The sequence below is a fragment of the Diabrotica virgifera genome, chromosome 3, assembly GCF_917563875.1.
Source record: "Diabrotica virgifera virgifera chromosome 3, PGI_DIABVI_V3a".
NCBI classification, from domain to species: Eukaryota; Metazoa; Arthropoda; class Insecta; order Coleoptera; family Chrysomelidae; genus Diabrotica; species Diabrotica virgifera.
Genome location: NC_065445.1, coordinates 173,087,120 through 173,103,911, shown reverse-complemented (window position 1 = coordinate 173,103,911; position 16,792 = coordinate 173,087,120). Strand labels below are relative to the sequence as shown.

Below are 16,792 nucleotides of genomic sequence, written 5' to 3'. Positions count from 1 at the left end.
ACGTGCATCAATATATATATATATATATATATATATATATATATATATATATATATATATATATATATATATATATATATATATAAGTGAATGCCCGATGATATGGAATCATCCTTATTATTTGTAGTAGTAATGTAAAGGTAGGTCGTTACTGTGATATGTAAACAATTTATTATGGTTAATCGTTGATGGTGTAAAATGTAAATATAACGTATTTGAACCAAGAAGAGAGTTTTAATTAATTGGGACCTAGAAGGCAGTAACCACACACTTATTTATTACTAGCTGTCTAGCTGTCTAGCTGGTAGGCTGAACGAGCTTAATTTGCCTTGAAAATATGGTTTTGCCACAATAAACAAACTTCGCAGTCTACACAAGGATTTTCTTTTGTATGTTCCGGATTATGTAGCAAAAACGTTTCACAGGCTTCACAATCTTCATGGCCGAGTTTTGTAAATGCAATATTCATTTATTTACTTACTACCGTTCGATATATTTCGTAAGAACAAAGAAAATTGGGGTGTTTTTCTTAGAAATCTGAATACAAAAGCTGGATAGTTAAATCACTCGGTAGGTATCGTTTATTTGGGGAGTGTTCGCGGCGATAATGAGATACAGCAGGATTAAACTTTTCAACATGAGCTCTTATCACATTTCTATCAATTTTGGAAGTATTGGCATGCTTACCTTCTTTACTAATATTGTGATAGATAATTTTTTCTGAGTTTCTAGAAAAGCAGTCTTGTAGTATTCTATCATTATTTTTATTGTATCCCAATGTCGATATAAAAAATTGTTTGCAAACTTGTACTTTTTCCCCAGAACTATATTTACCTAAACTGTGCCCACTTCTAGGTAAAAACAAAATTATAATAAGCAAATTTACTAGGTAGAATGAAACGCTAAAACATTTGTTGCTTTGATTTAAATCAAATGAAAACAAACATTTCATTTTTAGGCGCTCATTCATAAGCCAGTAAATTACTTGTCTTAAAAGCGGTATGTACAGAATTTTGAGAACATACCACTTACTAGCTAAGGAATAGTAGATACCACCTTTAAGACTATTACTGAGCTGGTTTGTTGTACATACCACAATTTTTTTAACTATATATTTTTATTTTTATAAGCTTTTACAACTTTTGAGTTAAGAAAAATGATGTAGAATGTAAAGGTTTATATGTATAAGATCATAACTCCATTTGGCACAAAATTGGAGATACCACTTTTAAGCTAAGCACGGCAGTATTGTTGTCTATTGCTCTATTTATCTATGTATTACCTACTTTATTTTGTTTTAATATCTTTTTTTTTCGATTCCAGTTAATTCAAGAAAAGGGAAACCTGCCCCAATATGGTACCTGTTGGAAGTCAGGGATACAATATTTGGAAAGAGGATGCAAACTTCTCACAGACGAAATACAAAGTGAAATTGCGTTACATTTTACAAACTGCTTTCTTTCAATGTCAGGCCATGATACATACAATTGCGGATTGGATAAAAAGGCCAATGTTAGAGCTATATGTATAAATAGTATGTCTGACAGAGCTTTTAATGTTTATACAGAATTTTATACCCATACACAAAATATATGCGCATTTTTACAAGGGCATGTATGGCAAGAAATAATAGCTGAAAATACAATACTTGTTGGTCACCAATTAAAAGAAACAGCTCAAAATCAAGAAGGATTGTTGGCAGCCCAGAAGGAAAGCTTAAAGCTTCAAGAGAAAATGCTGCATCATGGCAAAGTATTGGAAAATATTTTAGAAGATTTATTTAGGCAGCATGGGGATAATTTAAATGTATTATTGTCAACCATTTCCAATTTTCAATCTTGGATTGTTAGGGAAATGTCTTGGTTTGATTCAGTAATTTTTTATACAGTTTCAGTTGTTTTATCGTTTATTTGTACTTCCTCCTCTAGAACCAGTGCATCTAGGTTAATCATTTTTTTTCTTCAATTTTTAAACTTTCTATCTGAGAGGATAATATGTTCCATTTACATTTTTATTTCTGATAAAGATACTTCAAATCTTTATTCCAAAGTTTATAGTTACATTTGGTTCTCAAGATACGTTTTTATTAGCATTTCTGTGTTTTTATTGGTATATTTTGCTGTTAACCATAAAAGTTATGTCCAACAACAATTTGAAATATTATTATCTATTCAGAAACAAAATTCAAATATTTTGAAAATTCTTCAAAATCATCCAAAACCATTGAATCTTAACCCAGAGGTAGTTGATAAGACTTATTTGAATAGCATTAATGAAAATATTAAAGCTATGAATAATTCCTTAGGTGATTTAAAAAGTTCAAAAGATTTGTCAAATAAATCACAAAAAGAACTTCCAAACGACATTGATAATACGGACAAAAACTATGACTTATTAAATCTCAGTATAAGAACGCTCACAAGAAAAAGACATATATTGATCAGTGACAATAGTGTTAATAAACAATTAAAAGACAGCAACGTAAGTTTTGATGAAAAGTATAATCTCAGAAGCAATAGATGTGCTAAATCAGAACCAAGACAAATATAAACAGTAAGCAAATACTCATTTTCTTGTAGTTTTAGAAACAAGATACTCCCTACGAACAATATTAATAATCGCTTGCTTCAGTCTGTTTTCCTTACTTCAGTCAACATCCCTAAATCTTTGTATTTGGAAGATAATATAATCTATCAAGTATTTAAATTTTGACAGATTAAAGGTACTTTACTAGTGAGTTTCGAATCTATATTTAGATATGACATATTTTAAGAGGCAACATCAGCGCGCGAAAAACGCGTTCCTAGATTACAACTTTAATTTTGAATATTTTGTCGAGACATTTGGCACACACATTCGTAATATAATAAAGAATGGCGGTACAGAGCCCAATTTGAGAAATATGTTATTCTTTTTCTCATAGGCATCTTTCAGTGCGTCACAGTTTTTCGATTTCTTTCTAACGCATTAATTGTATGTGACAGAAAAAAAGGCACGTCCGTGATTACAGACATTTATAACATTTATAGGTATACAAAATTATTATACAAAATATACTTACAGGCAACAACCACCGTCAAATTACATACTAACAGTAATCGCACAAAAATAGAACGGGGGGTTAGACAAGGAGACCCAATGTCACCTAAGCTTTTAATACGGTCTTAGAACATGCCTTCAAGAGTTTGGATTGGATGACGAAGGGAATAAAATAGATGGAGAATACCTAAACAACTTGCGTTTCGGCCGATGATATAGTCATAGCTGAGGATCTAGGTATGGCAAGAGAGATGGTACAGGAACTCGTTGTGGCTACAGAAAATGTAGGTTTAAATATAAACATCTCGAAAACAAAAATAATGACAAATTTGGTACCCAACCAGAACATCAGTATTGGTGGGAAAGAAATAGAACTCGTAGATAGATATAAATACCTGGGACATAAAATTACGATTGGCAGGGATAACCAGACTCATGAACTGAAGAGAAGAATCGACCTTGGGTGGGCCGAATTTGGAAAACAGAAACTTTTAAAAGTGAGTTGCCCACATGCCTAAAGAGAAAATAATTTGATCAGTGCGTCCTCCCAGTCTTGACGTACGGATCAGAAACACTTACCTTAACTAAAGCCTCCGCTACCAAACTAAGAGTCACGCAGAGAAGAATGGAGCGGTCAATGTTGGTAATAAGTCTGCGAGACAAAATAAGAAACGAAGAAATCAGGAGGAGAACAAAGGTGACTGACGTCATCGAAAGGATAGCCAAGTTGAACTGGAGATGGGCAGAACACATAGCCAGAATGACAGATGGGCGATGGACAAAGAGGTTATTAGAATGGAGGCCAAGAGAAGCGTCGGTCGACCGCCTACAAGATGGACTCACGACTTAGGAAGGCTAAATAAAAACTGGGTGAGAGCGGCGCAGGATAGATGGGGTTGGAAACGAGGGAAGGAGTCCTATGTTCAGCAGTGGACTTTTGAGGCTGGATGAAGAATAACAATTATTCTAGTTGTCGATAGATGGCGCTATAATCGAAAAAAAAAATTTTTTAGGAATTATATAATATATCTACGAATATAATCTGTACAATTTATAAGACTATACAAATCAAAGAAAATTCCATTTTATAAATGCAATAAACACAATTGATTTGTTTATATGTGACAACTGTCAGATTTAACTAAAATGTCATGTTAGAATAAATGTTATAAATGTGTATTATCACGGACTTACCTTTTTTTTCTATCATTTGTGACGCATTGAAAAATGCCCATGGAAAGGACCATAGTATGTGGAAATTACTCTATAATTAAATAAAATATTACAAAAACGAGCCTGTACCGCCATTAAGAAAAACAAAAAAATACATTTCTTCAAATAAACTTTTTTATCCCATGCCTAGATTTTGTGTCACATTGGAACTACTAAAAATCGATTATCTATAACAAGAACTCGACCTTGACTGGCTTTTCAACATTTAGCGTACCTATGAGTATAATAATGTAACAAAAGAGAACTCGTGACGGACCCCCGTATAACGGTCCACAACTCGAGATGTGTTAGAATGACGCTATCGAATGATCGAGGCGGTGCTGGAGGGGTAAAGAGTGTTCGAGAATGTACCTCAAGTGGGCGTGACGAGCTGATAGCTAGAGATGAGCGTGGATTGTTCCATAATAACGATTTGACGAGACTTCTCAAAAGATTGATGAAACTTCTTAGAAAAAGCGACGAGAAATTCGAAAACGTTGCTAAAAAATTTGACGAGACTTCTCAAGTAATTAAAGAAGTTTGTAAACAGAACAACGAGAAATTTGAAGAAGTTTCTAGAACATTCGATAAGATAGGTACAGAAAAGTGTAGACGACAATAAAGAAATACTAGAAGAGAAGATCAAACAATTAGAGAGCATGATAACCGATACAAAAGTGCAACCAACAGTTAATGCACTAGCTTTAGATCTTGTAGCGAAAGATGAAACACCGAGAGACGAAACGTCGCATCATATGAGATTTAAATTACCACCATTTGATGGAAAGTCTTCTTGGTCCATATACCTTAGACAATTTGAAGCTATTGCGGCTGCCAATCATTGGACCGAACAAGAAAAGGCTGTTTCCTTGACTGCTGCTTTACAAGGTGATGCTGCAGATATACTAAGGTCAATTCCTAAAGGCCAAGAAAAATGTTACCATACCTTGTTCACTCTAGAAAAACGCTATGGAGATGCCCATCTACAACAAGTGTACAAAGCACAACTGCGAAGTAGAAGTCAACGAGCAAGTGAGAATCTGTAGTGTAGTGAGGTTGGCTTATCCGGAGGTGCCAGACAGCGTCTTAGAAGAAATTGCGGTAGATACCTTCGTCGATGGGTTGAAAGAGAGTGAACTACAGAAAGCTTTACGACTAGCAAGACCGAAAGTTTTATATGAAGCACTTGCTATTGCCTTGGAACACGCAGCAGCTAGCCAAGCTTCACGAAACAATCGAATACTAACCGTGGAAAAAGGCGATAAGAGAAAAGATGAACATTTGGAGGAAATGGTACGGAGAAAATTCGTGACACGATGCCGAACAGACGCGTGAAGAGGGCGGGAAGAGTTCGTTCTAATACAGATGCTCCCTCGAGACGGCCATGTGAGAGTTGTAATCACCGGCTTAAAGCAGAGGAACAACTTTGCCCTGTGAGACGAACCACCGTAATTAATGAGCAATGGCAGCCTCAACAGTTACAAGACGCCCAAGAAGATGAACCATGTATAAAGAGGGTATTGGATTGGATGCGTCGAGGTTAGAGACCTAGTTGGCAGAACATTAGTGCATGTAGTCCAGAAGTGAAGGCCTACTGGAGCCAATGGAATTGCCTGGTAATAAAAAATGATCTTCTGTACAGAACCTTTGAGAGTGATGATGGTACAGAATCTAAGCTTCAGTTGGTTGTACCTAAAAGTAAAGTGTCAGAAGTATTGCGTCAGTTGCATGATGGTGCATCAGGTGGACACTTTGGTATTACGAGGACTCTACAGAAAGTTCGAGAACGATTCTATTGGGTGAACTGTAAAGATGGTGTAAGAAGATGGTGCCGGAAATGTGAACTGTGTGCATCCAGTAATGGTCCAGTTGGTAAAAAGAGAGCACCCATGAGACAGTACAACGTTGGTAGTCCTATGGAAAGAGTAGCGATCGACATTGCAGTTGCAGTTCCGGAAACCGATGCTGGAAATAAATATATCCTGGTAGCCATGGATTATTTTACGAAATGGACCGAGGCCTATGCATTACCAAATCAAGAAGCTGCGATCGTTGCGGAGGTACTTGTTAAAGAATTCTTCAGCCGATTTGGTGTTCCCTTGGAGATCCACTCCGACCAAAGGCGAAACTTTGAGTCACCCCTTTTCCAAAACATTTGTAAATTGATTGGTGTCAATAAGACCAGAACGACACCCCTGCATCCTCAATCAGATGGAATGGTCGAGAGGATGAACCGAACGATGGGCAAACACTTGTCCAAAGTTGTATCTGAACATCAGCGAGATTGGGACCAGCACATTCATTTATTCCTGATGGCCTACCGTTCGGCCGTGAATGAAACTACAGGTCAGACACCAACCTGCTTGATGTTGGATCGTGCAGTTCGTTTACCCGGCGACCTAGAGTTTGGCTGCAGACCTTCCAAGGGACTTGTTGCAGGCGAAGAATATGTCGACCGCCTGAAGTTACGAATGAACAGCATTCATGAACTTGCCCGACAACACATCCAGATAGCCAGTGACAGAATGAAAGATCAATATGATTCTCGATGCAAGAATGAAAGCTTCGAAGTAGGTGATCTTGTCTGGCTTTATAATCCACAACGTCGTCGAGGCTTGTGTCCTAAACAGCAAAGACAATGGGAAGGTCCATATGAAGTCCAGAAGAAAATAAATGACGTAATATACAGAATTAAGAAGTTGCCAAACGGTAAACCAAAAGATATTCACATAAATCATCTTGCACCATATGCTGGCTCCAATGAAACAGAAGAAGCCCGAGTCCTCCAACAGGAGATAAAAGATGCCGCACAGCCAAGTTTTAAGGAATTTATTTAAAATTACGCAGAGAAAAGGAGTGTTAGATTCGGCGTGACCATAGAAGTTCAGCAAGATCTGTTTAGTGTTTCAGAAAACGTCTCTTTAGCCCACTGTGTTGCCCAAGACCTCGAGATGACCAAAGGAATCTCGTCCGTATTCAATAGAAAGTTCGGCCGCCTGAACGAGTTAAGAAATCAGCAGCCTAAAGTTGGAAAAGTACTGCGATTAGAAGATGGTTCTCGATCTTTGCTTTATATGGTGACCAAGAAGTGTTATACAAACACGCCTAGCTACGAGAACATATGGCGTGCTCTAACTAATTTGAAGAAAATCGTGAGTAATTGTGACATCACAAATTTGGCTTTACCAAAAATAGGCCATGCAGTAGAAAATCTTGATTAGAAGATTGTGAGAAGCATGCTTGAAGTGGTCTTCAGAGAAACTGGCGTACGAATTACTGCGTGTTGCATGAACCCGAAGATGTCGTACCCTTCAAAGACAGTAGACTGTTATTTCTTCTTGAAGGGTGTATGCAGAGCTGGAGAGTCGTGTAGATTCCGCCATCCTGGGCCTTCATCTAGAGTTGCTGATTTGGACGCTCAGATCTTAAGAGGGGAGCACTGTAACAAAAGAGAACTCTTGACGGACCCCCCGTATAACAGTCCACAACTCGAGATGTGTTAGAATGACGCTATCGAATGATCGAGGCGGTGCTGGAGCGGTAAAGAGTGTTCGAGAATGTACCTCAAGTGGGCGTGACGAGCTGATAGCTAGAGATGAGCGTGGATTGTTCCAGAATAGCGTACCTATATATAACCGATGAATTTTGTAAAGAGTTTTAGGTTAAGCTAGAGTTTGAAAAGTAAACTTGTATAAATAAATTAATAAAGTCGTATATAAATACGAACCGCTCGTTTTATTGTTACAATAATTATTGTTTTTGATAGTATAGCGTCACTGTCACTGTAGTACTGCCGACGCACTGTTGAAAGTTCGCAGAACTTTAGAAAAACAAAAGTATTGATGACGCGCTAATGTTGCCTCTTAACCCATTTAGCGCCAAAGGTGCGAAAACGCACCATTTTTTTGTAGAATTTTTTTTTGACAATTCGTTAATTTTTTTAAATCTTTGTATTTTTTAAGCAACCAGAAGATATAAGTGTAACTAAATTTAATTTTGTTTAATTTCCAAACTCATGCTTTCATCACAAAAATATTTTCTAAATGTCCGACATTTTCAATCCTTCGACACAACTTTATTTTTACTGTAGTAATTTTATTGGCATAACACTTTTGTGGTCAAATAAATTAAAACATTATTTTTTTAACCTATTTGTAGACAAATTGTTATAAAAATACAAAAAAAAATTTCTGAGTCATCAAATCTCGTGTTTGAAAATAATGGTTCGATAACGAACCATTGGCGGAAGTCGACATATAATCCTGTCTGATCAGGAATAAGTTCAAGGTGATGCACAGGCAGTAATTTGTTGGGATATTTCTTTATTATGTGTAAAAACACGTATCCACTATGCTTGTGCTCCGAGTTCCTGCAACTGCTCCACATAGTGGACACGTTTGACGCTCCCGGACTGTGCAATTGTCCGCACTCTGCCTCGGCGCTCCAGTCTGTGGCGGTTTATATGTAAGGGAGCGCATACCGTATCGACTGGAGAAGTTGCAGGGAGCGCGGAGCGCAAGAAGTTCGTGAGCATAGTGGATGGTTGGCGCTCTCGGACCATGCAACAGTGCAACAGTGTGTGCTTCGCCTCAACGGTCCAATAGGTGACGGTTTATATGTAGAGGAGCGCATGCATGTAGATGGTAGAAGTTGCATGGAGCGCAAGAGGTTTGTGAACATAGTGGATGGTTGACGCTCCCCGACCGTGCAAAAGTGCGCGCTTCGCCTCGGCGGTCCAATTGGTGGCGGTTTATATGTAGAGGAGCGCATGCCGTGTCGATGGGAGCAGTTGGAGGGAGCGCGGAGCGCAAGAGGTTTGTAAACTTAGTGAATGGTAGGGACTCCCGGACCGTGCAACAGTGCACGCTCCGCCTCGGCGTTCCAAAGTGCACGCTTCGCCTTGGCGTTCCAATTGGTGTCGGTTTATATGTAGAGGAGCGCATACCGTATTGATTGAAGCAGTTACAGGGAGCGCGGAGTGCAAGAGGTTCGTGAACATAGTGGATCGTTGGCGCTCCCGGACAGTGCAACAGTGCGCCAACGACCGTGCGGCAGTGCCTCGGTGGTCCAATATTACGAACGTAGTGGATACGTACCTTTAGAAAGACGGGTATTCTGGTATTGTTTTGTTATAATCTAGGGTGGGGGAGGAGGGAGGGGGCTACATAAGGGAGGTTGTGTAATGTTGTAGACAATATATCGATTTGTCGAATTTATGCAACTGGCACAGTGCAAGATACAGGATTGGAAAATGTAAACTGGAAATATCTAAAATAATTTCTAAAAAAGATAGAGGGCCGTTCGACCTCGTTTTTGAGAAAGAAGCTGAAGAAGGTGTAGGCAATGTTCTAACCATACTATTTTTGTTTATCAAAAATTCCAGGTCCATTTACACTCTAAATGTTTTGAGACTTTTCACAAAAAATAAAATTGTGTATTTCAATTTTTATATCTCATTTCCGCCAAAGGTTCGAAAACGAACCATTTTGTTGTTGTGACACCTGCCATTATCAAAGTGTAAAACAATTTTTTTACGAATGTTTAAGTTTATTTTACTCTAGTTAATCAAATATATTACATAATATTGCAGTATTTCTTTGCTTGGCGGTTAATGGGTTAATGAGTAAGGCTGATATTACTAGTTTTTAACTACAGACCGACAGAAGGATATTCTTGGTACAAAAGAGCTCTAAGACTAATGCTAAAGCTGGGAAGAGTGAAAACTTGCAGAGAACAATTCAAAGGTCACCGGATTTTGACATTCAGCGCAATTTACGTTACTATTGTACGTAAGATATATTGCTATTGTAATACTTTTAAAAAGTTTTTTCTAAGTATTATTAATTAATTTTAACACTTAATAATTTATATACCTAGTTTTTATTTCAATTGATTTACATTCAAACTTAATTTATATAATACACTTATTTACTATAAATATAATTTATATACATTTATTTTACTTTTCTGTTTTCCCTTAAAATAATACAAAGTTTCCCAGACGATATAAAACGAATTTAAGCACGCACAACTTCAATCAGAATGCCTGAGCGATTCAAATTATTATACACTGGCGGGCAAAAAATTTAGGTCACATTGAAATTGAGATGTATCATTGACATTTTCGGTTGTAAACTTCTGTTTGCGATTGTAAACCAGTGGTACTCTATTTTGGAAACTAAAATCAATAGGTATTACATTAATAACAATATTTTGGTTGTTGGACTTTATTTAGAAGTAACAGTTTACAGGTAAAACAAAGTGCGACTTATTGTTAAGAAACTGACAAAAGAGTTTTAAAACTAAACATTATTGGAAAAAAATATTCATCAATAGCGTGTGCAGGAGCGTCATTTGAAATTTTGCTAGGGGGGGGGGCAAACATTATATATACAATACATTATATATGCAAACATAATACAAAATTGATCTATTTTTTTGTAAATTTCAGTCATTTTCAGGGTCAGGGGGGCAAATGCCGCCCCTGAGCGTGTGTTTCACCCTCTTGCATTAATAACAGCTAGTAGGCGACGAGGCATACTTTCAATGAAATTTCACATTCTGATCGATGTTATCCCATTCTTGTAATAACAGCTCTCGTAGCTCTTGGGCAGTTCTTGGAGCGGTTGTATGCCTCGGATTCAACCCAACTCATCCCAGACATGTTCGATAGGATTCATGTCTGGACTGAGTGGTGGCCAATCAAACCGCCTAATTCCCACTTTATCAAAATTTTCTCTGACAACTCTGGCAGGAAGGGGGGTCTAGCATTATCTTGCATGAAAATCGTATGTTCTCCCATAATAGTCAGGAAAGCATAACATGATCATTTAAAACTTCTGTAATGCATCTGTGAACCGTAAGAGAGCCATTTTGTATGAAGACTAACTCTGTGCTTGCGTAATTCCTGCCCAGACCATAACCAACCCACCGCCGGGGGTCGCTCATCAATACAAAGCCGCAGCATATCTTTCTCCGGATCTTCTCTATACTCGACTACATCCATGTGAGCCATTGAGACAAAATCGCGATTGAGCTGAAAACAGTATGTCACTCCAGTTTACATTATACCCATTCAGATGAGTATGGGCAAAATTTAATCCTGCTATCCGATGCCGGCGTGGTAATGGTGGGCCTGGAGCCATCTTTCTGCAAGATTATACAGCAGCTCGAAGTCTTCTTCTAAGTCATTCACAAACATTGACATTTCTCACCTCTAGAAGTTTATTTAATAAGAAAACCGCAGAGACTATTCTATTCCGTAAACTTGCGGACACCACAAACCGATCACCTCTTTGGGTGGCGATTCAATTTCACCTCGATCCTGGTCTTCTGGTTATTAGACCAGTCTTCTCATAGCACCGGAAAACATTTTGAACTGCACATAGACTCCTTCCAACAATTCTTGCAATTTCACGTTGTCCGTGTCCGCAGCCACTTTGTACAATTATTGCCATAGTAGCAGAATCTAAAGGCAGTAGGATTCATTAGCTATACACCATCAACAATACACTTTGTGGCCAATAGGTTTTACACAAAAAAAAAATAACGCTTAATTGGAAAAATTGGCAACTAACTGTAAAGGTTCCACTATAGTGAATGCAGATTTTTGTATAAAGAAGTCGTAAACATCCTAAATACCTAGAAAGGTAGGTAAATACCTAGAAGGTCATAGGAGTGAGAGTAGGGAGAGCCCGAAGTTCAGACGTTTGGTTGATTCGGCCAGGCGTAGGTCTGCGAATGCGGTGCGGTAGATGTGAGATCTCTGCTTGGGATGGCGAACAAAAATCAGTATCTTGAGTTGAGGGTTCTCCAGACCAACGTGGGTACGGCAAGAAGATTGGCGCACGATCTGGCCGTTGCTTCAGTGGCCGAGGAAATGTTCGACATTTTCGTGGCGTCGGAACCAAACTCTACCTTGATCAGGAATCAAGGCTGATTTGTGGACGAATCGGGTCGCGTCGCTGTATGGATCCGGAATCAAAAGTTAAGAGTAAGAGAGATCGAAGCCCACATGAGCTTTACGTGTGTAAGGCCGGAGAGAATGAGTCTCATTTGTTGCTATATCTCGCCAAATATAGCAGTGAATGACTTCGAATGGAAAATGAATGAAATAATGGAAGAGGTGAGGAAAGATAGTAGTAACGGATGTGTGGTGCTCGACGACTTCAACGCGAAATCCGCGGCTTGTGGTTCGACGATCACCAACATCCGGGGGCAAGTGATCATGGAGTACGTGGGTGCTATTGACCTGGCTGTGCTGAATACAGACCTGGAGCCTACGTTTGTGATATGTGATTCTGGAACATACATCCATGTCACCTGCGCTACGCTGGCGGCAGCGCGACGCGTGAAATATTGAGCTTACCGGATTACATTGGCACAAATCGTAGATTTATCGACTTCGCGATAGGCGGGGCAAAGATTAGGGATCTTTGCCCCGCCGAGAAGGCGTTTGGCGCGCGAGCCGGTGAATCAAGAAAGTCACCAGGTAGACTGGGCTGTATACGAAGAGAGGGGAGTGGGACGTACAAGGCGTCCGGGACCAACCACCTACGGTGGAACTGGTGGAAGGTCTCGAACGAGTCATGAAAGCCCCGTTGAGTGACAGTAGGACGAGCAATGTGCATGCCAGTAGGATACCTTACTGGTGGAATGGATGCAATTGAAAGACTGAGAACACGTACATCTCGCTACGCCGACAAATAACAAGAGCGAGGAGTAGAAGACAGGAAGAAGTAGGTAGAGAGAGAGAGTATAAAGCTCGGAAGAAGAATTTGAATAGGACACTCCGAGACGAGAAAAGGAAGCGCTGGAGGGTTCTGTGTAGCAAGTTGGATGAACACCTCTGGGGGACGGGTATAAAATCGTAATGAAGCATTTTCAAGCGTTTCGTCCGTACGACATGCAGCTGGACGAGAAGCTCAGGGTTGTCGAGAGTTATTCCCGCCCGGAACTTGGGATGGCGTGAATATGGAGCAAGGTGTACCTTTTTCTCCGGAAGACCTCGCTTTTGCGACGGAGTCCCTTAAGTCGCGCAAGGCTCCCGGGCAAGACGGAATACTGCCAGAGGCGGTCAAATGTCTGGAGCGATTGTAGCCTGCGTGGCTTTTGCTACGTGATAAGGGCGTTTCAGGAAGTGGAGGCGAGGGGAGACCGCAACAAGTGGCAGTTCTGTTCCTCTTCGACGTCCGAAACGCTTTTAATGCATTACAGTGGTTCTCTGTGCTAGGTCCTCTAACAGCGAGGAATTGTCCCGCATATTTGATGAATATCGTGTCGGATTGTCTGTCCAAGAGGAAAATCATGGTTGAGAGAGGTGTGATTGTAGACTTTACGGCTGGGGTGCACCATGCAGGGGTCCGTCCTCGGCCCGCTACTGTGGAACTTGGTGTCTGACGGGGTCATGCACTGCGAATTCGGAGAGTGGGTCGCCCCCTTCGCATTCGCGGATGATATCGCGGTGCTGGTAGCAGCAGTCCTGAATCAGGTGAAGTCCTTATTCATGACCATGGTTTGAGTCTCGCGGCGGAGAGGACTGAAGCAGTAGTCCTTGAAGGCCCGAGAAAGAGAGATGGAATGGTGTTTGATTGTGCGGGTATGCGGATCACTCCTAAGAAGTACTTGGGAGTGGTCTTACATACGAAGGGCAGTTGGGAAGAGCACATCCGGGAGGTGATCCGTAAGACGGAAAGAGCGGCTGCGCTGGGGTGGGTGATGCTCAATATCGGGGAACCTAAATCCGAAAGGAGGAGGGTTCTACACGGTTTTTTTCAATCTATTATTCTCTACACGGCACCAGTCTGGAGTGCGGCTGTGGAAATACAGGCGTACAAGAGGCTCTTGGTTCGCGCGGACAGAACTACTCTGCTGTGAGTAGCAAGTGCTTACAGGACTGTATCTACTGCTGCCCTGTAGGTGATCACCGGCTGCGTCCCCTTACACTTACATTTGTTGGTGACAGAAAGAGAGGATGTTTAAGCAGATAAATAGGGAAGTACAAGGGGATAACGTTAGAGGTGAGGAGGGGGCCATATCTGTTGGGATGTGGCAATATGAGTGGGATTCAACGGAGGATGTTGCACAGTGGACGAAATTACTGATACCGAATCTGCGGAGCAGGCTGGACTGCGGACACAGGCGCCTAGACTACTATCTGACCTAAGTGATCACAGGACACGGGATCGTGTCTGTATCGGATAATGTATTGTCTGTATTATGGGGCTTCGGACATTGGACATTCGCACATATACTCTTTTGGAGTGTGTGAGATGTGCAAGAGAAAGGAATGATCTAGAGAGAGACGAAGTAGTTTTCAATCCTAATAGTAAATTAATAATATTGAAAAATATTAAAAACATTACTAAAAGATTTTTAAATTGAAAACTTATTTATTTTTTGTGTATATGTTACAGTTCAAGTTGATTATCCAGTTGGAGTTGACTCCAACTAGTTGGAGTCAACTCTAACGGCTGGTTTCAGTAAAAGTTGATTATAAATATAAAATGAAGATTTATACTCAACATTTACTAGTAAAAGTAGACTCCAACTAGGAAAAGTATACTCTTCCCAATGCCATTTAGTAAAAGTTGATTCTGATTCACACAAACAGCCGATTCTAGAAATTAAATATTACTGAATATGTTCAAATTAGTCTAGGCTGTATCGTCGCAAGGATACATAAATCCCAATCCAGCACTGCACCAAATGACTCAACAATATGCGCAAAATGGAATGAATTATGCTCAAGTAACCTCAGGAAACATCAACAGACCAAATAATGGTGAAGATTTAACACACATGATGTCAAGCTTCTTAAATGAATTCAAAAATCTATTTAATTAACTTCTGAACCAAAATAGCATGATCCTGAACATGCTAACAATAGTCATTAGTAAAATAACGAATTAATGGCTCCATCAATTAGAATAGCCGCCTGGAACGCCAACGGGCTACCAAACCATGTACAGGAAATCACAGCATTTTTAAAAGTAAATAAATTAGATGTTCTTCTCATCTCAGAATCACACTCAACCGAAAGAACAGTAGTAAAAATCCCTTTATACACAACGTACCTTACTCATCATCCTGATGGAACTGCTCACGCAGGAACAGCAATTATTATTAAATCTTCTATTAAACACTATTTCCTACAAAATTACTCCACACCTAAAATACAAGGAACCATACTAAAAATAGAAACATTTACATGGCCACTTGCCATTGCAGCAATTTACTGTCCTCCTAGACCAGGGGTTCCCAAACTTTTTTGTACCACGCCCCCTCTGGTTATTTGGAGACCCCCCACGCCCCCCTACACATATCAATAATTGTACGTATGGTGAAAATTTAAACAAGTATTACATGAAAAACGAATATAATAACTGATACAAAATTTAACATTGTAACACAGATACATTTTCAATTTAAGGAAGGTGAAACAATAGGCCTACCTACTTACAAAAACAAAACATAAAATGTAATTTAGTGAGATGGGTGCGCTTGCATGTTCTGGATAAGCTGACAGATCCTGGGTTGAGTTTCAGACAAAGCACAGCGTAGGTCACTTTCGACATCAAGTTTGTTGCGGTACTTGGTTTTGATCGCCACAAGAGTTGAAAACGCTTTTTCGCACATGTATGTTGTTGAAAAAGGCAAGTACATCCGAACAGCTTTCCCTGAAACACTAGGGTAAACTTTTAAGTACTTTAACCAAAATGAGGGCTTGTCCATTTTGTCAAAATCGTATCTTGCAGCAGAGTCATTTTTTATTTCTATTCCCTCCTCTTGCAACTCTTCTGGCAGCAACTGTATGTCCATGTTGAACGGGTCAGTTGATAGTTTGTACAACTCCTCTGACAAGTTAGGAAAGTACCTGCTGAACTCCTCCTTGAGGTTCTTCAAATGGTCAGTTATCAAGTTTTTCAAAAGCGGTCCTTCAAAAACGTCCTCAAAACATACTTCTTCTGAGACTGACACTACTTTGCTGAAACTTGAATAGTTGCTGGGGTTCATTGACACTTTACGTATCCAAAGTTGTAGTTTCTCAACGTACATCTTGATGGCATCCCGATGTGTTACTATATTTGAGTCTGCACCTTGCAGTCTCAAGTTTAGGTTATTTAACGTGTCAAAAAAGTCTGATAAATAGGCCAAAATCACTTGGTTCCGGGGTTTTTTGAACTCTGCACTAAGCTCGTTTTGTTTCTGCTGTGCCAAAAACGTTATCACTTCATCACGGAGTTCAAATAGTCTTCCCAACATATTGCCTTTTGATAGCCATCGTACTTCTGTATGAAATAGCAGCGTTTTGTGATCACTTCCTAAATCTTCACACAGAATTTTAAACAGCCAAGTATTTAATGCACTGTTCTTAACGTAGTTGACTACTTTAATACAAAGCTTTAAAACAGCATTGAGTTCGTTAGGAAGAGTTTTTGCTGCCAAGGCTTGGCGGTGAATAAAACAATGAATCCCAACCACATCAGCATTCTTCTCTTTGACCAACTGCACAAAGCCTGAACGAGAACCCATCATTGAA

General features: G+C 39.6%; 2 protein-coding genes across 3 annotated transcripts in view; one reads left to right on the top strand and one right to left on the bottom strand.

Annotated features, from left to right (window-relative positions):
• LOC126882222 (uncharacterized) overlaps positions 1-10,208 on the top strand; it is a 39,055-nt gene extending 28,847 nt beyond the window's left edge. Inside the window, exons 2-3 of one of the 2 annotated variants that reach the window (XM_050647030.1) lie at positions 1,324-2,553; positions 9,842-10,208. In XM_050647030.1, coding sequence (XP_050502987.1) covers positions 1,324-2,550 — 1,227 coding nt within the window. In that variant the 3' untranslated portion in view covers positions 2,551-2,553; positions 9,842-10,208. Of the gene's footprint in view, positions 1-1,323; positions 4,396-9,841 lie in introns of those variants that run through there. The other variant, XM_050647029.1, reaches the window with a different exon arrangement.
• Positions 10,209-10,314: 106 nt separating this feature from the next.
• On the bottom strand, positions 10,315-16,308 carry LOC126882632 (uncharacterized). Its single transcript, XM_050647607.1, has 2 exons — positions 15,959-16,308; positions 10,315-10,429 (listed from the first exon to the last, which is right to left on the bottom strand). Exons 1-2 carry the CDS (start codon positions 16,306-16,308, stop codon positions 10,315-10,317), a joined length of 465 nt encoding a protein of 154 aa, XP_050503564.1.
• Between the last annotated feature and the right edge of the window lie 484 nt (positions 16,309-16,792).

Excerpts from the sequence above, each read along its gene's own strand:
- LOC126882632 (XM_050647607.1), bottom strand. The coding sequence starts at position 16,308 with ATGTACGTTGAGAAACTACAACTTTGGATACGTAAAGTGTCAATGAAC. Across the intron at positions 10,430-15,958 it reads AAGCCCTCATTTTGGTTAAA|TTTCCAAAATAGAGTACCAC; the intron begins GTACTTAAAAGT and ends TATTGATTTTAG.